At 45.6% G+C, this 22229-nt stretch overlaps 1 protein-coding gene across 1 annotated transcript in view; it reads left to right on the top strand.

Annotated features, from left to right (window-relative positions):
* Window positions 1–21944, top strand: part of SLC24A3 (solute carrier family 24 member 3) — a 491381-nt gene extending 469437 nt beyond the window's left edge. The window contains exons 16-17 of the mRNA XM_077750215.1: window positions 16018–16083; window positions 20025–21944. Coding sequence (XP_077606341.1) covers window positions 16018–16083; window positions 20025–20174 — 216 coding nt within the window. The 3' untranslated portion in view covers window positions 20175–21944. The remainder of the gene's footprint in view (window positions 1–16017; window positions 16084–20024) is intronic.
* Window positions 21945–22229: the final 285 nt, after the last annotated feature.

Here is a 22229-nt window from a genome sequence, read left to right as displayed (position 1 = left end):
TAGAAACAGACCACTTCTGTGATCAGCAGGCATGGCACACAAGAGAGGGCTTCTGGGGGAAACGTTTGGTCAGAAAATTGGAGAAAGACGTGTAATGTTGCATTTTCTTCCAAATGCTTCTATTTCTGTACTCCATTCCAGAGAGATCTTCATTTTATTTCCAGGATACAAACATCCAAAGGAGGGCACTTGTCAGGATGAGCACTGGGTGTTATATGGAAACCAACTTAACAATAAACTATTTGTAAACAACAACAACAACAACAAAGTAGTGCTCTCTTTTGAAAGCACAAAATCAATCATATAATCTATAAAGAGTGTATGAATCTCAGGGAAATCAAGATTTTTTGCATATGGTGTGAGGTAGGGGTCCAGCTTCATTCTTTTGCATGAAGACATATGGTTGTTTCAGCACCATGTGTTGAAAAGATTTCATTTTGAACTTTTAAAATTCAAAGGAAAATATTTGTTAACTTATTTTTTATTTTTTAATTAAAAAATTTTTAAATTTATTTATTAGAGAGAAGAGAGAGAGGGAGAGAGAGAGAATCCCAAGCAGTCTCTGCACTGCTAGTACAGAGCCTGATGTGGGGCTCAAACTTAGGAACAGTGAGATCATGACTCGAGCTAAAACTAAGAGTTGGACGCTTAACTAACTGAACCTCCCAGGCACTCCCTTTTATTATTTTTTTTAAATTTGAGTATAGCTGACACACAATATTACCTTAATTTCAGGCGTACAACTTAATGATTTGACAAGTTTATACATAACGCCTTGTTCACCACAAGTGTAGCTACCATCTGCCCCATTACATTGCTGTTATAATATCATTGACTGTATTCCTTATGCTCTGCCTTTTATCTCTGCCTTTTATTCCTGTGGCTTACTCAGTCCATATATATATTTATACATATTATATATACACACTACATCTTCCTTATTGATTCATCTGTTGATGGACTCTTAGTTACTTCAATGTCTTGGCTATTATAAATAATACTGCATTAGACAAAGGGGTGCATATATCTTTTTAAGTTAGTTTTCTCTGTATAAATATCCAATAGTGGAATGACTGGATAATATGGTATTTCTGTTTTTTTTGTTTGTTTTTTTTTTTTTTGAGGAACTTCCTTACTGTTTTTCACAGTGGCTACACTAATTTACATGTGCACCAATCATGCACAAGCACACCTTTTTCTCCACCTCCTTGCCAATACTTGTCATTTCTTGTCTTGTTGGTTTTGGCCATTCTGACAGATATGAGGTGATATCTCACTGTGGTTTTGATTTGCATTTCCCTGATAATGGATGATGTTGAACATCTTTTCATGTGTCTATTGGCCATCTGTTTGTCTTTGGAAAGATGTCTACTTATTTTTCAGTAGTATTCACAACTTAGGGGCTATTAGGAAGCCAGTGATTATATTTAATTAAGGCTCTGTAGTCTAGAATTCTGTATTTTATAGGTAGAAAATCTTATCAGGAAAATTATTGAGCCTAACTATGTCAGAACTAAAAGGTAAATGGTCAAGAAGCAAGAAAGGACAGCCAGGTGAGCTGAATTAAGGAGAGACAGAACAACAAAACCATCCTAGAGCCTAGCAGCATTCTTAAAATGCTAATTTTTTGTATTTTACTCAGATAGTTTGATCTCTTTGACTGAGAGGGCACCCAACAAGGATGAAATCCCATAAGCAAAAGAACACCCCAAGTCCTGACCACATGCCTGGGTCTCTAGCCCTTCCAAGTGCTGCCCATACACAGCCCCATGCTGCAAATTGTGTAATAATCTCTTCTCCATGTCCCTGTTGGTCCATTTTGTTTCTTGCCTTGTCTGATAGTTATATGCCCATAGCATCTGCCTGCTACTAGAGTCTGAGTGTAGCACCATGTCTACTTTGTGTTTGCCATTCATACTGTGCCCTTTGCCCTCATGCACATAAGTGGGACATTTTACTTGTTTAAATAGAGAATAAATTTTATTTCCTCAATGGTAGCAGCAAGAAATTCCACATACATCAATAGCTCCTAAGAGCTTTGCCATATCTCACCTCAGGTAAAAAAAACTTTATATGAATGCTATTGATTCTATCAAGAAAAAGTTATGAAATATTTTTATCAAAAATGGTTGCTGGCCAGTAGAGAGGTAGACTTCAGTTTTCTGGGAGACTTCACTTGTATAGACTATGTCTTTGCCTAGTAATGGTAGACCAAAATAGTGGCCTAGGATTTTGCCCAACCAAACTGTGTGCTTTGGTTTTCCTAGAAACTAGGGGTCCCAGAATATAGCCATCTAGAACCAGAGCACCTCATAGGAGAGGTAAAGGGGCCATTACAAGAGGCTTCTCTCGTCTTTCTCCAGCTCATCTTTCAGGCTTGACTTGGATGTTTACTGTGATCTCCCAAGCTTGGGTCAGGTGTCATTCCTGTATTTTTGAGCACTTCCCATCATACCTCACCTTTTCCCCTTTGTCTGAGTACCCCCCAAGACAGGTGATCTCCTGAGGGCAGGAACTGTATCCATGTTATGCATTTATAGTACCTTCCATGGCTGGTAGTGCCTGGTACTTAGAATGTGCTCAACAAGTATTTGTTGGATAGATGGATGCATGAAGGCATGGATAGATGGATGGATGGATAGATGATCCTAACTTTACCACCTAGGGTAAAAGACATATGAGTAGAACAGAATGAAGGAAAAGGCTGACCTGAGAAGAGAGAAGGGTGGTCGGGAGAAAATAGCAAGAAGAATAGCTTAACATTCATTGAGTACCTACCATGTGCCAGGCCCTCTAGGGACACCAGGCCCACATAGCCTCATCTAATCCTGCTGGCAGTTACATAAGGCAAGGATTATTTCTTCAACCAGCATTTATTGTGCAGCCTCTATGTGCCAAGAACTTGGCAAAGTGCTGGAAACACAAACAAACAAGGTAGAGTACACACCCCCCAACCTTTAGAATGTGCACCGTGGGAGCGGGGGTGGCGCCTGGGTAGCTTAGTCGGTTAAGCGTCCGACTTTCACTTAGGTCATGATCTCGTGGTTCGTGGGTTCGAGCCCCGCGTCGGCTCTGTGCTGACTGCCAGCTCAGAGCCTGGAGCCTGTTTCAGTCTGTGACTCCCTCTCTCTCTGACCCTCCCCTGCTCACGCTGTCTCTCTCTCTCTCCTAGAAAAAAATAAAAATAAAAAATATTTAAAAAAAAATAGAATGTGCACCGGGGTTAGGGGAGACAGACAATCCATGAGTGAGTGTGCTAACTTGGAAGAGCAAAAGCTTTATGAAGACAGTGATGTGATAGAGTGGGCAGCATACGTCACTCTGGATTTGTTGGACAAGGAGGTGGGTTCTGTGCTGAGGAGTGAATGTTAAAAAAGAGCTGGGTGTCTGAAGGCAGGGGGAGCACTGTATACAAAGGAGACTGCAAGTGCCAAGGCATTGAAGCTTGCTGCATCTTATAATAGAAGGGAAGCCAGGCAATAGAAATACAGGGGTGAGGTTGACAGGGGTCATGAGTTTCACTCTTAGTGCACTGCTGTCCCAAGTTCTCTTTTGCAGATCAAGCGACCAAGCTTAAGAGAGGTTGTCACAGCCAGAAATAGCAGAGAGAAGACAATGAGACTTTTTTCTCCCTCCAAAACACCAGAGACCAAAGCAGGAGGGAGGAGCATATTGCCCAAAGCAAAGGTGCCACAGTGCTGCCATGCACAGCTGAGGGCACAGGAGTGTAAGGGTCATCGCTGGGTAGGATTTTAGACCAGATCCATCCCTGAATTTGAATCTCTGCTAGAAGAGAGGATAGGGTCTGCTTATAAGACTAAAATGAGCCCTACAGCTTTACGTAAATAAAGAAGGATCTGTGGTGCCTGGGTGGTTCAGTTGGTTAAGCGTCTGACTCTTGATTTAGACTCAGGTCATGATCTTGTGGTTTCATGGATTTGAGACCTATGTAGAGCTTTGTGCACTGACCTCTCAGAGCCTGCTTGGGACCCTCTCTCCCTCTCTCTCTGCTCCTTCCCCGCTCGTGCTCTATCTCTTTCAAAAAAAGAAAAAAAGAGAAAGGGAGGAAGGGAGGGAAAAGAAGGAAGAGAAGGAAGGGAAGGAAGGGAAGGAGGAAAAAGAAGGACTTGGAGGAAAAAGACCACTCTTCATCACCAGATTCCTATTCCGTAAGTCTCACAGGCATTCTGGCAGCTAAACTCCTCACTTCTCTAGGCCCATGTTCATTATATGTCTACATGGTTTTCCAAATAAAGGCTGGAGGAAACGTTCTGTATCCTTCCTTGAAGATTAACCCATTTATTCAGTTCCTGAGTCCCCACCTGGCTTTCATCAGGCCCCCATCCAGTCCCCAATGCCCAGCCACATTTGGGGACTCTGTATAACTTCATTCCACAATGCAGAACTCGCTTGGAAAAATAGTTCCAGGCTCATGAAAAAAGCACAAACTTAAGTGTTGATTTGCCATGAGCATTTTGTCTTCCCTCTTCTACACCTCCAGTTTTTCCTGAGAGAGAGGCTTCATTTCTGGAAGAACACCCAGGGGCCTCCTTTCACTTAGCATAGCGGTAACCCCATGACCGCTCTCACATCAGAATCAAGAAGCCTGGGTGGGTTTAATGGCCTCTCCTGCCCTCACGATGGACCTGCTGACAATTCTGAAGCAATTTTTCCATCTCAAGTAGAGTTTCCAAGTCATAATTATTGGATAATTACCATCAAGACAGCTGTTTTGTGCATGATATTAGTTTCAGGCATTTGATAGTGTGGGATAAAAGCAGTTTTACAGATTTTGACATTTCTTAGCATTTGTGGTTTGCTTAGAAGCCAGCTAGCTACCTAAGGTGCCTGAAATAAATATTTCTGAAAGCCAGAGTTTGGAAAATGAGCACCTCTTATACCACTTTGGCAATGAATGTCTGTTCCACATGTTCTAACAGAATTAAGAAAGTCACCAGGAAGGCTCCAGGAAACCAGGACAAAACTCAGATCTCTGAGCTAGGGCTTAAAAATACAAAATGAATCGACAAAGTAATAGAGGGAGAGTCTGTGTTTTTTCCAAGCAGGAGTCCACCTAACTCTAGAATCTACAGAGGGAAAAATAAGAGGTGATCAGAAACTTTCCTTTTCTTAATACATTTTTAAAATAAAGTTCACTTATTTTGAGAGAGAGAGTAAGCAGAAGACACACACACACACACACACACACACAGAGAGAGAGAGAGAGAGAGAGAGAGAGAGAGAGAATCAAGCAGATTCCATGCTCAGCATGGAGCCCAATGCAGCGCTCAATCCCACAACCATGAGATCATGACATGAGCTGAAACCAAGAGTCAGATGCTCAACCAAGTAAGCCATCCAGTTGCCCTGGTGATCAGAAACATTCTTATCCCACACTCTCTGTCCAGCTCATTCTTTTTCTGATGAAACATTGAACACTTACTGTGTGCTAAGCTGGTAACCACCATTGGGGAACACCTTAGTGAGCAAGCCAGACACTGTCCTGTGCCCCTTGAGCTGTATCGTCTGGAAGGAGACAGTTATACAAGCAATTCCAAAACAAAGTGTGATGTGTGCCCAGAGTGTGATGTTGTGAGGTATGTGGCAGGGATTTGGGATTTCCAGTTCTTATAAGGAAGTGATGCTTATTCTGAAAATCTGAGATTATCTGGAGCTAAGCAAGTAAAGAACGTGAGGATTATTTATCCAGCAGGAGGAGTAGCTTGTAGAAGACCAAGATCCAAGAAAGCTTCGCATCCCGAAGGACCTGAGGGTAGCGCCTAGGCTGGGGGTAGAGGGTGAGGGCAGGAAGTGACAAAGTGGAGGGATGAATGGCTGGGATGAAACTGGAGACAGGAGTTATGTGCTAAAGGACACAGTGAGCTAGAGCCATGGCAGTGGAAAAATGAAAGGTATGAGGGAGGGAGTGGTATGATTGCATGTGCATTTTAGAAAAAAGATTCTGACTACCATATAGAGAAAGCATTGGAGCCAGATAAGACCAGTTATGAGACATTTGCAGGAGAAAAAAATATATAGTGACCTAGATTAGGATAGTTGTATCAGTTAGCTCTCACTACCATAATCTGTATAACAAACTCTCCCCAAATTCAGCAGCAAACATACATTATCATATATTTCCCATTCATGTGTCTGTGAGGTGACAGGTGTTTGGCTGATCTAGGTTTGGCTCCAAGCTTCAGACAGGACTGTTCCCTCTGTCTCTCTTCCTTTTTGGACCACTGACTTCCTGAGACACATTCTTTGCAGGATAAAAGGCACAAGAGGTCATCTCAATAATGGAAGTATGTTTCAAACCTGTGTTTGGTTTGATCCACTAATATCCCATTGGCTATAGCATATCACATGGCCAAGCCCAAATCTAGGAGGCAGAGAAATCCTTCTGCCCACCAGGAGGCTGTGGAAAGGGGATGGACACAGAATTCTGGTACAAGGGAAGGGAATTGAGACCAGTGCCACTCTGCCTCGGTTGTAGCAGCAAAGCGAGAGAGCAATGGAAGGTGCCAGAAGAAACTGCAGAACAAGAATCAGCAGGACTGGTGGTTGATTTATCATCAGCTCCTAACCATCTGTTAACGGGGAAGTGAGTTAGGAGATAACAGGGTCCTGCTCATCCGAAGACTTTATTGGCCATTTTGGAAAGTTTGGATTGTTTAGACTGCCACTGAGGATTCAAGCAAAGTAAAGGCATCATTCACTTTATGTTTTAAGATCATATTTGATACTGTTTGGAAATGTATTACAAGAAGGCAAAGAAGGAGAAAACAAGTCCTGGAGCTGGTGACAAGATGCTGATGACAGGGGCTAAGGTGGTCTGAGTGTAGAGGGAGAAAAAGAGATTTTTCAGAAGAATTAATAAGGTTTTCTGATGGATGTGTGGAGAAGATGAGAGAGAGAAAAAGTGAAGGTAACTTCTGGTGCCTCTCATGGAGATGTATAAGACTGCAAGGGGACTGGGAAACATATTTAGGAGGAAATATCAAGGGTTTTATTTAGGACAGATTCAGTTTGGTATGCATGGAGCTCTCAGGTAGGCAGCAGAATAAATGTGCTTTAAGTTTGGGGGTGAGGTCTTGACTGCAGGCATAAACTTGGGAGTCAGTAGCATCAAATGGTTTTCAAAGCATACACCTCACAAAGGAGGTACATGTGGATAGAGAAGGGAGCCTAGAACCACATCCTGGTGTTGGGGAGGGGAAATATAAAAACATTTCGTGAAGGAGACTGAGGGGGCAGTCAGCCAAAAAGGGGAGCTGTGGAGCCAGGAGAATGTTTCAAAGTTGGAGTAGCCAAGCACATCAAGGCTTTCCCCAAAGCTTTTCTTCTAAGACCAGCCGTCAGCCCACCATCTCCTCCTCTGAGAAGCCTACTCCAGACAAATGTACTCCCTCCAGAATCACATGGGACTATCATCTCTGATGTTCAGGAACTGAATCTCTTTTAACTAATGCTCCCCATTAGGAACATTAGGATTAGGGCCCGTGTGGAATGAACCAATTAGCTAGTCCATTCTTAGTGCCTTTTACATCTTCCAAACTTTTGTAGCAAGCATTCTCAAATCAGGCTCCCAGTGCCTGGACACTGTTCCACCTGCTACCACCAGCTTTCTGTGGCTCTAAAAATCCCTACCCCAGCCGCTCAGGACAGGCTCACGAGAAGAGACTGCCTGTTTCTTCCTAACCCTGCCTTCAATGAGGCCTTGTGGTGGCTTACAACCAGCCCAAGTGGGAATATTACATGGAAAGCAGCAAATTGCCGGAATGCCCTTAAGAAGGCCAGTCTATAAACTATTCCCACAGCATCTGGGTAGGGCATTTAGGGACAGTTGGCTGACATCTTAATGAATAGTTCTTCTTGAGGTTGTCTTGACAGAGATCCTGAGAAGTGTAGTGATGCTATCCAGTGCTTTTAAGGTAAATATTGTGTTAGTTCAGGCACTACATCAGGAAAATGAGGTGGTATTTGGGGGAAGGCAAGGTCCTTACAGGTCCCCTGTGGATGGGCTTACCTGAGTTGCCAAGGCCTGAAGCCAATTCATTTCAGTATCCAAGTTTAGATCTCCCTACTGCCCACCCCGCACAAGAAACCATTCCATCCTGAAACCAGGATTCGAGGTGAGGAGAGTATTGGGGAGGAGTGGGAAATTCCAGAGGGGAATAGGGGAGGGTGAGATGGACAGGGAAGGCAGCCAACAGCAGTCATGGTAACTGGAGGTGAGGCCCTGGGGGGCAGGGGCTCTGGCAAATGGAGTACACTCACGTCTCAGAATTCACCCATCTGAGGGGCAGGGGGCTTCATGTTCATGCACCCACCCCAAGAGTCATTGATGCTGGGCAGCTGGGCACTTCAATGGTGTTGGGGGGAAACTCTCAGGCACAGACACTGATACTGGTCATGGGGAGGCAGCTAGAAAGAAGGGACGGGGTCCCAGTGGCATCTGCCACACTGGCATCTGTGGTTCTTACAGTTCATTCAGGACAGTTTCAGAAATGATAGGCAAGAAAGACGAAAGTGCCACTTTTGAGGGTTCTTAGTGGGTGAAGAGAATTCTGACTGTTTCCCCATGCTCTGCTGGGTGCAGGAAAGAGTCTAGAATTTACTGTCTGCATTTCAATGTTTAGTGTTTATGTGATCCCTTACCAGCTCCCTGGCCTTGTGTGATACTGTGATTTATAGTAAGAAATAGATGTGTGATCTTCATGCCTGTTTCTAGCAAAGAGTTTCTAAAACTTCTGGAATTTTCGAAATGCTAAAAACTGTAAGGTGTCTTCTGTTATGTTAATGACGTGACTTTCCAACCCCACATAAGGATGAGAGCTAGTTGCCAGAAGAATCAACCAGGTTGACATTTTCAGTCACACCTCTGACCTCCAGGGAGAGGAGACAGGCTGGAGGTTGAAACTGTTGCCAATAGCCAAGGATTTAATTAATTGCCTATGCAGTGAAGCCCCTAAAAAACCCAGAAGAAAGGGATTCGGGGAGCTTCCAGATTAGTGACCACGTGGAGATCAGCAGAGAGTGGTGTGCTCAGAGGCAGCTCTGCTCCCATTCCCCAGACCCTGACCTGTTTACCTTCTCCATCTGGCTGCTCCTGAGTTCTATCCTCTTAGAATACACTGGTTACGTAGTCAATAAAATGTGTTCCTGAGTTCTGTGAGCCACTCCGACAAACTAGTCAAACCCAAGCAGTGCGTCCTTGGAATCACCAATCTATAGCCCATCAGTCGGAAGCACAGGTGACACCTGGACTTGTGACTGGCGTCTGGGGTGGGGGAAGGAGAGCCTTGTAGGACTGAGCCTTTCACCTGTGCCATCTGATGGGGTTGCTCCATGAATAGTGCCAGAACTGCGTTAAAGTGTAGGATACCAATGGGGGTCACAGAAATGCTTGGATGCGTGGAGAAAACCCGCACCCACACAGGCACTGGAGTTGGGGAGCAGAACCTTACCTTGGTCATGTGCTGAAGTTGCCAGAGTGTCAACTGCCTCCTCTTTACAAAGGGAGAACAAACTGCCCCCTACTTGCTCAGGAGTTGCCACTAGAATTCTGTGCAACCCTATGTTCGTGAGAGTACTCTGGGAAGGACAGGGCCCAGCCATTGAAGTGTCTTTTTTTCTGCAGGCATATTCACTTTTATACCTCATTTAATTGTTTCAGGGAAAGAGATTCCCACCCAGTGATAGCTTATGACATCAAGCCAAGACTGGACACTTCCATTTGGAGCCCACACCCACACAAATGTTCAAATTACCCAAATCTGAAAATGCAAAATGACATGTAACATGTGTTCCGGGTTATAAATAAATTAGCAAAAATCAAGGGGCTTCTTATTTTTCCTCAAAGAATTTGCCAGTTGTATGGAGTTGACCTCAAACTGTAGAGAGATTTTAAACTGTAATATGGAGAAGTCAGAATCTTTGAGGCCAGGGTTGTTGGATCCCCATACTGTGTAGGATTCAGGGAACTATTTTATGAACCGGTTGCACGCTTAAAACTAGGTCTGAATGGGTGTGTGCGTCTGTATGAAAAAAATGCACATACGTTGTGGGCTAAATTCCTGTTTTCTTTGGAACCACCCAGCCTGCTGTTTCCTCTGCAACAACTACCACAAGGGAATCAGAGAATGAATTTGTGTATTTTGAAGGCAAGAAATAAAAACAATGTTAAATGTCGGGTAGTTGTGCCGGGCATGCTCTCTGGTGGGCATTGCCATGGAGATTTTCTGCATTTGCACTTAATGGGCCCTGCGTCTGTGACTCAGGAGCTCGGAAATCATTGTTCAGAGCAACACTGCATAGCTGTAGCCCAGAGTCTTGTGCAAAGGTGGTCCAGAGATGAGGAGGATCCATGCTATTGTCTGGCATAGCACACCCCAGGAAACTACTTTTGAGGGAGTTGAGTTAAACTTGCTGCCCTCAAGGAAACTGACTGGGGTGATGGAAATGTTTTTTTTTTTTTTAATGTTTTATTTATTTCTGAGACAGAGAGAGAGAGCATGAGCAGGGGAGGGTCAGAGAGAGAGGGAGACACAGAATCTGAAACAGGCTCCAGGCTCTGAGCTAGCTGTCAGCACAGAGCCCGACGTGGGCCTCGAACCCACGACTGAGCCGAAGTCGGACGCTTAACTGACTGAGCCACCCAGGCGCCCCATAGAATGGAAATGTTGTATATCTTGTTGGAGATGTCATGTACATGGGTATATGCATTTGTCAAAACTTATCCAATAGTACACTTGAGATTTGTCCCTTACTGTATGCAAATTATGCCTCAATTGAAAAAAAAATTTTGGTGCCCTCTCATTTTGTTGCTTAAAAAGATCAGCTTAAAACCACTCACACACTAGTCTCCTCATCCAGCTCTATATGCACACTAGCCACCCCGTCTCACTGCCTCCAATGAAAATATGCACCCCCCACACATGCACATACTCACACAGGTGCACAAGGATATGCATACGCTCAGCATCACCAACAGATGCTTATTTAAATATACAGTGCAGGAGTGCCTGCGTAGCTCAGTTGGTTAAGCATCCAACTTTGACTCAGCCCTGTATCAGTGGGGAGCCTGCTGGGGATTCTCTCTCTCTCCCTTTCACTCTCTGCGCCTCCGCCACTTGTTCTCATTCTCTCTCAAAATAAATAAAGAAATAAACTTTAAAAATAAAATAACACACAGTGCGTGTAGATAGGTGGGGAGCTAGGTGCTATGTGGAAGGAGGAAAAACTGAAGACCCAGCATCTGCCCTCAGAGCATCAGGACTTGCTGGGGAGGTAAGAAGGAAGCCAGGCAAGGTCAGGATATGATTTGCATCACCAGAGGGGATAAGGCCAGCAAGGGCTCAGTGAACTTGGAAGAGACAAAAAGACTTAGGGAGGGATGGGCAGAATAGAAGTGAGGTGGGAAGGAGGTGAGCACCCCACCTGACCGTACTGAGGCCTGGAAAGGGAGACAGCAGTGTGCTGAGGTGGGGAAGGTGAATCTCCCCCATTTGGAGAGGCTCCCAGTGCCCAACTACAGAGAGGATACTGGGTGGGATGTGAGTGTGTTTGGGGCCCCTGAGGTCTTCATTATCTTCATTCCTGCTTCTCCTCTGGGCATGAGGGGCCACTATAGGTCTCTTTTGAGATTGTTTGTGAATTATATGATCAATGCACCCTAATAGCCCAAAACTGGAAGCAACCCAGATATCTATAAACAGGAGAATTAGATAAACTGTGATATATTTATGCTGTTATAAAGAGAAATGAGCTAGTAATGCACTGAAAAATACAAAGGAATCTTAAAAAATCATGCTGAGTAAAAGAATCCTGGTGTAAAAGAATGCACATTATAGGGTTCCATTTATATGAAATTTCTCAGGCCCAGCTAGAAGCAGTGATTGATCTACGTGAGACTGATGGGGAGAACTTTCTGGGGAGGATGGAAGTACTCTATATCATGACTACAGTTTAGGTTATATGATTGTAGGTGTTTCCCAAAACACATTCAACAGTGCAATTAGGATTTGCAAATTTCACCATATGGGAATTGCATCTAGAAACAAAGCACCTGTGAACTATTATTGACTCCTATGAAAATGGTATAATTCTTTCAATTTTTCTGACTGCTTGAAAACTCTCATAAACTTATTTCTTCTACCTAACATTGTGTTAGGTAGAATAAATAAGCTATACACATTCATAAAAAATGCAGTGGGGAAAAGGGACAGGGAATGTTGGACAGGACTGCATTGCCTCTGGAACACCATCTGGAAGTGGCATCCAGGGTCTCTGCTCCCAGCCTTTTTCTGACCAGTCTACTCTGCTCCATTTCATTTCTGCAATGGAATGGATTAATAATCCATTAATTGGTTACACATTGAAGCATGAGGCCTGTGCTCAGCCCTGTGCCAGGCAGAGGGTAAAGTCAGACATGGTTCCTGTCCTCATGGTGTTGTCATCTACTGAGGCTTTGGTCAGGGGGCTGCTGGGTGGTGAGTTTATAAAGGCAGTAGCCAGGGATGGAGGGAAGGGGTTTTGCAGCTCATAAGTGAGTGAATAATGGCCTAGACACATTGAGAACTCATTATACACTGGGTCCTGTTCAAGCTTTAACATGGATTAATTCCATTAATTCTCACAACCACCTTATGAGGTGGGAATTGTATTATCCCCATTTTACTTCTTAGAAAACTGAGGCTTGGGGAAGTGAAGCCCCTTTTCCATGATTATACATCAAGTGTGTGACCAAGCAGGGATTCAGAAGGGTTTTGGTGAACTGGGTCTGGGGCCCATGCCCTAACCCAGGGGTTAGCAAACTTTCCGGAAAGGGCCAGCAGAGATATGTTTTAAACCTTGTGGGCCATATGGTCTTTATCAAATTTCTCAGCTCTGCCACTGCTGCATGAAGGCAGGCACGTAGACAATATGCTAATGAACAAGCTGAGCACCAATAACATTTCATCTACAAAATCAGGCGATGGGCCAGATTCAGCCCATGGCCCGTAGTTGGCCAGTTCCTGTCCCAAGCCGTCCATAGTCTCCAGTAATTGGGAAGTGTTCAAGTTGGACCCACAGGCGACTGAAGGAACCGTAATCCCTTACTGTCATGTCTATGTGGAAGTGGGGATTCTGCAAGGAATCAATACAGTCTTTGAGAGCCTAGGTCTCTAATTAGTGAAATGGCAAAAAATAACCTCTGTGGTGCATTATGGTAGTGAAAAAGGTGAAAATGTGGAAAAACTACTCAGAAACCTCACCAGAGTTGGTTGTCTTTAGTCTTTAGAGCCAGATTTAGAATTTTAGAAGCACCACTCCTTGAGACTTTATATAGGTCAATAAGGAAGAGTAAAGTTCCAAAGCTCTAGTTGAATATTATTCATTTGGAAAAGGCAAAAGACTTGACCAAAGAGAATTTTCCTTCTTGGAGCTTGGCTCTCACTGGCTCCTGGATTCCTAAGGGCAGGAAATCACTTTACTCAACTCTTATTGCTGACAAGGATTCAACCCTGGAACTCCAAGGGTGAGCTGGGCTTGGAATGCATCGGCCACAGTCTTAGAAAAATCTATGTAATGTTGAAAATTAAGAACTCAAAAGGTTTTCTGTGTGTTCACAGTTTCAGGGTCAGCCAAGGACTGTGATGAGGACAGCCCCAGAGGGCTCTTCCTCATTCTGTACAGGGGCTGCCATCTTGCTCTGAGGAGCCCTTCCTTTCCCCCATTCAACTCTGGCCAGGGTACATGTGGCATTATCATAGGTTCAGTATGGACAGTATGGCAGAGAATCTTATTCAGTACAAGACATTTGTGATGTACTCCTGGACACTGGCCTCTTTATACTACACAGCTGATCAAAGGAGGAAAATCAATCTATAGCCAGGTGGAGGGTCTGTAGGAAGATGAGCCACCACCTGGACTGGGATGGATCCAATCCCTCATTTTTTTACACTGATTTAATGAGGTCAACCCATTGCTTTAGTGTCACAGAGATATGCTTGGAGTCCTCTGCTCTTAGGAAGGCATTTGGTGGCTGGGAATAATTTACAGCTGGGATTTGGCAGATGGTTGGCTCACATGGATTGTGCAGGCAGGGGATAGAGTCCAGCACATTCCCTTTGGGACAGAACATTATATAAGGAGATGTGTTATGCTCCTGGGTCCCTACACAAAGGGTCTAACTGTTTAGGGCAAGCAGTTTCCTATCACCAAAAGGTAAACTGAACACACCCACCTACAGAGATATCCACATGTTCCCATACCTTTTACTCCTGGTAAAAGGGTGCCAAGAGGTGCTTTGAACCTTGTCAGGAGGTCCCCAGACCACTTCTGCTGATTATAACCACTCTGTTCTCTAATGAACCTATCAGCCTGCCTTGCTTTTCCTTTCTATGGATGCAGGTGAGCCTTTGACTCCCAGAAGGACAGTGTACATTGGTGGGGGCTCTATGGTCCCCAAGCCTCCATGCAGATAAGACTTTGCAAGAGAACTGGTGTAAAAAGAATGTCAAAGTCCCAGCCCAAGAACCTGTGGAGATCAGAAGTGAGTTTAGCCTTGGTACTTGTTCTAACTCAGTGGTTCTTAAACTTTCTCATACATCAGAACCACCACCTGGAGGGTTTATTGAAACACTGATTGATGGGCCCATCCCCAAAGCTTCTGATTAAGGAGGACTGGGTGAGGCCTGAGATCCTGCATTTCTAACAAGCCCACAAGTGATGCTGCTTGTGCCTGCCCAGGGACAATGCTTTGAACACGGCTGCTCTAAGGCACACCTCCTATCTCAGGGTCCACCTCGTGATCTTTGATGGAGATCAAGGCATCTTCTGTGCACTATGGAAGAAATTCTGAAATCTTTGTTGGCCAGGTCAGCCTCTAAATAATCCCTACCTGCTCTGCCCACTGTTGCAGCCACTGATCACATATTGCTCTTTGAATGTCAATTTGAATTGGTTGAAATAAGGTTAAAGTTCTTGTTCAGTTGCATGAGCACTGGGTGTTGTATTGAAACCAACATGACAATAAACTATTAAAAAAAAAGTTCTTGTTCAGTTGTATGAGCCACCTTTCAAGTGCTCAACAGCCGCATGTGCCTAATGGCTGCCATATGGGACAGCACAGATACAGGATATTTTCATCATTGCAGAAAGTTCTACTGGACAGAGCTAATTTATAAGAATTCCAAAAATTGTTTCTTTCTTTTCAGTGTTTGGCTGCTAACCCCACTGTCTTATTCTGAAAAACAAACAAAACAAAAATCCTTTGACGAATATCACAAATGGAATGTTAACTCTTCTTCTTTGCTTGCTCACAGTAACAACCCTCATCCACTTCTTCCCGTCAAGTTTGGGAGGTCACAGACAATGTGATGCAAAAGAGATAAAATGTTTTTATGGGGTTCCTGGTGGCTCAGTCAGTTGAGCATCCAACTCTTGATTTTGGCTCAGGTCATGTTCTCAAACTCCTGGGATTGAGCCCCTCATGGGGTTCTGCAATGAGCATGGAGCCTGATTAAGATTCTCTCTCTCTTCTCTGTCCCTCTCCCCCTGCTTGCACTCTCTCTCTTTCTGTCTCTCAGAAAGAGAGAGAGAGAGAAAATTTTAGTAACATTTTCAAAATATTGCTCCCACCACCCATGTTAGGAAATTTACCCAAATGGTAAACCTAAAAGTCATACCAAGAAAGCAAATGCTCCCTGGAGGTCACGTCCACAGGGCAGTATTGTGAGCAACAAGAATCAGGCCACACATGACAGAGAATTAGAGTGGCCATGCCGCAGCCCAGCAGGCACTGCCCCGGAGGGAAGGATAGGGTTGGACTGAGAGTGGACAACACAAGGGTGCCCCCTGGCTGTCTTAGGGAAGGGCATATCCCTGCTGCCAGTGCCAGGGCAAGCCTATCCAAGCTGCCTTTTGCCATCCTATAGGAGAGATTTGAACTTACTGCTACTCAGAGTTGCTTGAGCCCCTGCACAGAGCAGATGCCTTTTTGGAAGCCTAACTGTACATCCTTTCTTACAGATTCGGCTAAACAGCAGAGGACTGATCTACTCCGTGGGCTTACTCCTGGCCTCCGTCTTTGTCACGGTAGGGCTTCCGCTTGTTCGCCTCTTGAGTTCCTGTGTTCTCCCCACCTCCACCCTCGGGTTCTTCAGCCACAGAGTTTGTTTGGACACCAGATGGGCTTGGCCTCCTGGTGGATGGAGACAATCAGCCTCCAGATGTCCTACCTCCTTCGTGGCTGTCTCTTCTATAAGTGGATCCTAGCAGTTCACTAGAAAGCCTTCCCCCTTTCTGAAAGGAACCAGCCCTCCTCTGAGAAGCAAGGCCCTGCCTCATGTCAAGCACAAGCCATTTTATCAAAAGCAAAGGGGAGATCCACTTTTTCTGCAACATTAATGAAGAAAAGGGTAGATTCCATTTAATTGTTTCAAGTTAATAAGCACTTCTGTAAATCCAACCAGTACTCAGAGACTCAGAATACATTATTTCATTGACAGTATACCTTTATGCCATTCCACTGTCTTCGCCATCATATCTATTTGTATAATATGATATTCCAACTCAGCTGCCATGTTTGGTGGAAACAGATTTGTACCACATGAAGTAACCATTCATATACAAGTATGCGGTTAAATTTTCACATTAGTAAACATTGAGACGCAATGTGTTTTTTCCTGAAATTTCCAAGGAACTCATCATTGAATTATACTGGCATGTGAACATCCACATACTTGAGAATGGGGATTCCAAAGGGCAGGCAGGAAGCTGGAGAGGTCGTTTACAGGATCTCAGGCTGTAAGTCAAATATCAAAGATTTACTAAAGCAAACACCACCTGATGCAAAAGTGGAAATCTATGCAATTTTTCTTCTGTAGCTTAGGTTCTTTGGGTCTGGTATGATTTAGGGCTATGAGAACTGTCAGAGCCACACATTGTGCTCAGTGTTTTACATACATTTTCCCATTTGGAGCTCACCATGCCCCCATCATGTAGCCACTATATCAGCCCCATTATACAGATTAATATCCAAGACCTCTAGAGAAGGTAACATTAAATGAATGAAGGGGCAAGCCATCTGCCAGCAGAGCACATGGTTACAGCTACAAGTGTACAACCTTTAGGAGATGGGGCTGGCCACCACCTGGGATGTTGAAATGGGACTGCAGGAATTCTAGAGAGAAGTAGGTTTGTGTGGGGCAGGGGAAGATCAGTTTCAAACATTTTGAGCTATCTTGCCTATTTAGCACCCAAGGGGAGAGGTCAAGAAATACGTTGGAAAGATGAGTTTGAGTTCAGGAGAAACGTCCAAGCTGAAGGCACCAGAATGTGGATGGTATTTAAAGCCATGCAATTAGATACAGTCAGCAAGAGGGTTAGCGAGGTCAGAAATGAGGCCCAACGTCTGAGTCTTGGTGCCCTCTGGTAGTTTGAGGTCAGGATGACAATAAATGGTCTCACAGAATGAGCAGTTGGAGAGGCAGGAGGCAAAGCAGAACAGTGTGGCATCTGGAAGCCAAGTGGAGAAGGTGTTTCAGGGTGAAGGGAGTGATGGCTCTGTCATGGGAGACGGATCCTGAGTGTTGGCCATTCAGGTTAGAAATACAAAGTTATTGGACCTCTTGATGAAGGTGGTTGCATGGGGCAACGAAGTCGAAGGTTGAGTAGAACAAAGTAACAGGATGAAAGAAGAGAAATTGGACTCAGTGGTGTTTACAACTCTCTGAAGTCATCTTGCTGTGAACAAAGGAGAGAAATGGGGATCCAGAAAAAATGTAGTTGTTTTTTAATATGAGAGAGCTAGCAGCATTCTTGTACCCCAGTTGGAGTAACCCCTGGCTGGGTAGGGAGATGGAGATGAAAGAGGGCAGTTGGTGGGACCATGTTCTTGAACAGTAAGGGGAGTGGAATCATGTACACATGTGAGGGGCCATGGGCAGCGGGTCTTCACTGGCAGGAGAGAAGGTGAGCAAGTGGATCTGGTGGTGGGAGCTCTGTGGACAGGAACATCATCATATACTGAGAGTGAGAGTGGAGAAGGAAGGTGTTGGGGGGTCTCAGAAGATGGGAGAGGTCAGAAACACCTATCCAGGAAAGGGAGAGAGAGTGCACTTAAGGAAATGATTGCCATAAATGGCCTGCTTGAGGTTTATGGGTTTGAATTAAAAGTGAGAACCTTCAGGAAGGCACTTGGGTGGCCAGTTAAGCATCAACTTCTGCTCAGGTCATGATCTCATGGCTTGTGAGTTCAAGCCCCACATCAGGATCTCTGCTGTCAGCACAGAACCTGCTTCAGTTCCTGTCTCCCTTTCTCTGTCCCTCCCCAGCTCCTGCTTTCTCTCTGTCTCAAAAATAAATAAAAACATCAAAAAACTTTTTAAAAAAAAAAGTGAGAACCTTCAGGAGCACCTGGATGGCTCAGTCAGATGAGTGTCTGGCTCTAGGTTTCAGCTCAGGTCATAATCTCAAGGTATGAGTTCGAGTCCTGCATCAGACTCTTGTGCTGACAGCACAGAGCCTGTTCAGAGTTCTTCTTCTCTACCCCCCACCCCAACCCGCTTTGCCTCTCCCTCCCTTTCTCTCAAAATAAATTTAAAAAAAAAACTTAAAAAGTGAGAGACCCTTCAGTGTGGCCAGGCATTTTTCTCCAGCTTCAGTCAGCCTCATTCATGGAAGCAATATGGAAAACCTGGAAGCAGGACTTGAACCAAATGGCCGTGGCTTTAGCCACAGAAGGAGAACAGCACTTGAGAGACACCAGTAAGCAGTCACGGGTGCTCAGGGGTGGTTCTAACGATTGCTGGTGGAATTTAAGCAGGGTAAGGTAGGTCAGGGGTGGGGACCAGGGGCAATGGGCAGTGGAGGAGATGATGGTTAAAGAGTGAGGTATTTGACACTGGGTCCTTTCTGTTCTTGCTAGTCGCCAGATCTCAGCTATAGGACTATTCAGTAGAACTTGTCCATTGGCCTGCACCTGCACTGGACAGCAGCCGCTGGCCATGTGTGATGTCAAGCACATGAAATGTGGCTAGTACAACTGAGGAACTGAGTTTTTAAGTTGGTTCATTTTGAGAGAAGGAGGTAGAGAGCACATGAGCTGGAGAGGGGCAGAGGGAGAGAGAGAATCCCAAGCAGCCTCCACATGGGCTCAGTGCCAGTCCCAGCGCTGGGCTCTACCCCACAACTTTAAGATCATGACCTGAGCTGAAATCGAGTTGGACGCTCAACCAACTGAGCCACCCAGGCCCAGTGGGGGCAGTGCAGGACCAGGGCATGGCTGCAGGAGACTGGGTGGAGCCAGGTGTTGTGAAGATATCCTCAGTGGATGGTGAAATTGCTGGGCAGGATGACAGGGTGCTGTAGACAGGAGTGGCAGTGGGTGGGACTCTGGGTTCTGGGGAAGGGCGAAAGAGATCAGTTTTGTCGTGTTGACTGCAAGTGGGTGGGATGGAGTATGACTATTGAAAGACTTTAGATTCCAAGCTTGGTGGAGGAGAGAAGAAAACAATGTGGAAGCAGCAGTGAAGAACAAGGGGTACAACTTCCTCACATTCAGGTGCAGGAATGGAAGAGATGTGGCCACCCCTGTGGGGGGCTGTGTCCTCAGGGAGGGGTAAGGGGTGCAACTCCTCGCCTCCAGGCACAGGAACAGAAGAGATGTGGCTGCCACTGTGGGGGGCTGCGTCCTCAGGGAGGGCCAGGGGCTGCCAGAGGCAAGAGTGTGAAGAGTCAGAACGAGTGGCGCCAGCACAGAGTAGTGTGGGACTGGAGTCCAGAAGAGGAGCGACGGCCACCATGCCCATGCTGACTGGTCCCATCATTAGGACTTTTTAAAGCTATTTCCAAGTTTTGACTTCCCTTCTTCTTGATTTTGATGTTCTGATCTTCCAAAACATGAGCAACAGGCTTGGGGGTGCTCAGAGACCATCGGTGCTCCATGAGGTCAGCCACTGGCAGCCCTTCCCCCAGCCAGGGCCACCCCAAGGCCCAAGGCTCCCACGCCCTCTGACCCAGTGTGTGTGTTGCAGGTGTTTGGCGTTCACCTGAACAAGTGGCAGCTGGACAAGAAGCTCGGGTGCGGGTGCCTTTTCCTGTACGGCGTGTTCCTGTGCTTCTCCATCATGACGGAGTTCAACGTGTTCACCTTTGTGAACTTGCCCATGTGCGGGGACCACTGAGCCGCCCAGATGCCCACCGAGCCTCGGTCCTTCTTTTCTGTGCAATACAAGACCTGGCCGCACCCCGAGTCACGTGGGCCCCCAGAGCCGGCGCATCTGGCTCTCCCGTGCTGTTCACAGGCCTCCGCTCCTGCCTTGGTGGCCCAGGCTGTCCCCACCCCTCCCCGCTCCCCCTTCTCCATGGGTTCCTCTCACCCACCCCTTCCTGCCTCCTCCGTGTGAAGACTCTGACATCCGCGTGAATTTTCAAGCTCCATTTTTGAACAGTGACTGAGATTTTAGAAAAACTGGCTGCTAACTGGCCCAAGCCAGGAAAAACTTATTACAATCCCTCCTCCTTTTTTAAGTTATTGGATGGAAGACAAACCTAATTTATGACCTGAGACTGTCAAAGGAATAGAGAGGAGAGGGTGTATTGATGCTAGGGAGTGTTTGGGATTTTGTTATGTTTTGAGATGGTACCTAGGTTATTGGGTTTGGGTGGGGTTGTTTCACTTTGGGGGGGCTCCCTCTTTTATTCCTTTTCTTCCAGAGATGGAGAGCTTCTCTCACATCTTCTTTCACTGGGCTCTGGATTAGTGGATGATCCATAGGTTGTCCCTGACATGTCTTCTGGGATCAAATCCCAGGCATGGTGAAACATGCATGGATTTAGTGCTTAGTAGAGGAACATCTGGGCGAGGCCACCGGGAACAGATGCATGATGTTTCATACACAAGGATGCCTCCTTGAAGTTCTGTAGGCATCACCTAGGGGGCACAAGGCTTTCAAGGAAGAAGACAGCTTCCCACATATCCATTAGGACCATTATTTTGTCACTAGATTCCTTCTAGTCTCTCAAGCAATAGTTCTAGCCTGCCTGAGACCTTCGATGAGGGGCCCCTGTGACACCACCCACTCGGGAGGTGCTGGGCAGTCAGCACCAGGAGTTTCCCAGCCCGTGAGTCCCTGAGATGCGCTCTCATCACTTGGTATTGGGGTGACAGGGAGTGACCCAGAGGCCACCACTGCTTTTTGTGCAGGAGATACAGACACTGGTTTCTTGGAAAATGGAGAGAAGCGCACTTTGCACAGACGTCGTCAATAAAGTCCCAATTTGCCACTCGGTATTGAGTACACTGGACCCTGACAGCTGGCTCTTGGGCCAGCGTCCTTCCTCATGGGACGCCTCCACCAAGCTGCCCCAGCTCCACCCCTCCCATCCTGGAGGGATGGCAAGGGAAGGAGGAAACAGAGAACTGACACCTTTGGAACCACAGAATGTGTTCAACGCAGACTCGCTCAAGGGCATAAGTTATTGTGAACGTTGTTGCCAATCACTGCTCAACAGCCCTGCTAGATTTTGTATGATGCTGAATTATTATGCAGACTAATTCCACCGAGTTGAGACCCACCCATGCTTGTTACACTTGTATTTATTGAAACTGTGGATTCTTGCCCGTGCAGCCCCCCTGTATTTACTTTAAGCACTGATCACTTATCATTCATTCAGTATGGTTCTCGCCGCCCCTTGTACACATTCTGGTATGAATTGTAAAAAATAACCTGCTACAAATTGGTTGAATGTTTCTGTCAATGGTGCACACCAAGGCCAGCGTTAGCCAGCCGATGGGGCACCTGCCCGAAGGAGGAACGGGAGAGGAAATCACCAATTTGGGCTCTCAGAGCTAAGACACACGTATTGATTCTGTTGCACATTTTGCACTGGTTTATGGAGATTGTTTTCTTGGACGGATAGTGTAAAATAAACTTCTCTGTTCTATATCCTTCCTTCAGTGATGCGCGCTTTACTTCCTCCCCTGGAGTGTTGCCCGTTTTAACTACACTGACCAGTATGCACAGAAAGAACCGGCCAGGTATTGGTGCTCTTTCTTAGGTGAACCCACCTGGAAAGCTGGCAAAATGTCTGGCAGGTTTCTGGTATGAGGTGGCAAATCATGGCTCTTCTCTAAATCTTGAAGGGACTTTGGATTTATCATCCTATAAAATACATGCAGTGCTCTATTCAGGAATTCTTTCTTTCATTTTAAGTGGGAGGAAGAGATTGACAATTGT

The sequence above is a fragment of the Crocuta crocuta genome, unplaced genomic scaffold, assembly GCF_008692635.1.
Source record: "Crocuta crocuta isolate KB4526 unplaced genomic scaffold, BGI_CrCroc_1.0 scaffold209, whole genome shotgun sequence".
NCBI classification, from domain to species: Eukaryota; Metazoa; Chordata; class Mammalia; order Carnivora; family Hyaenidae; genus Crocuta; species Crocuta crocuta.
Note: the sequence above shows the minus strand (reverse complement) of the source record. Positions and strands in the feature narration are given on the sequence as shown.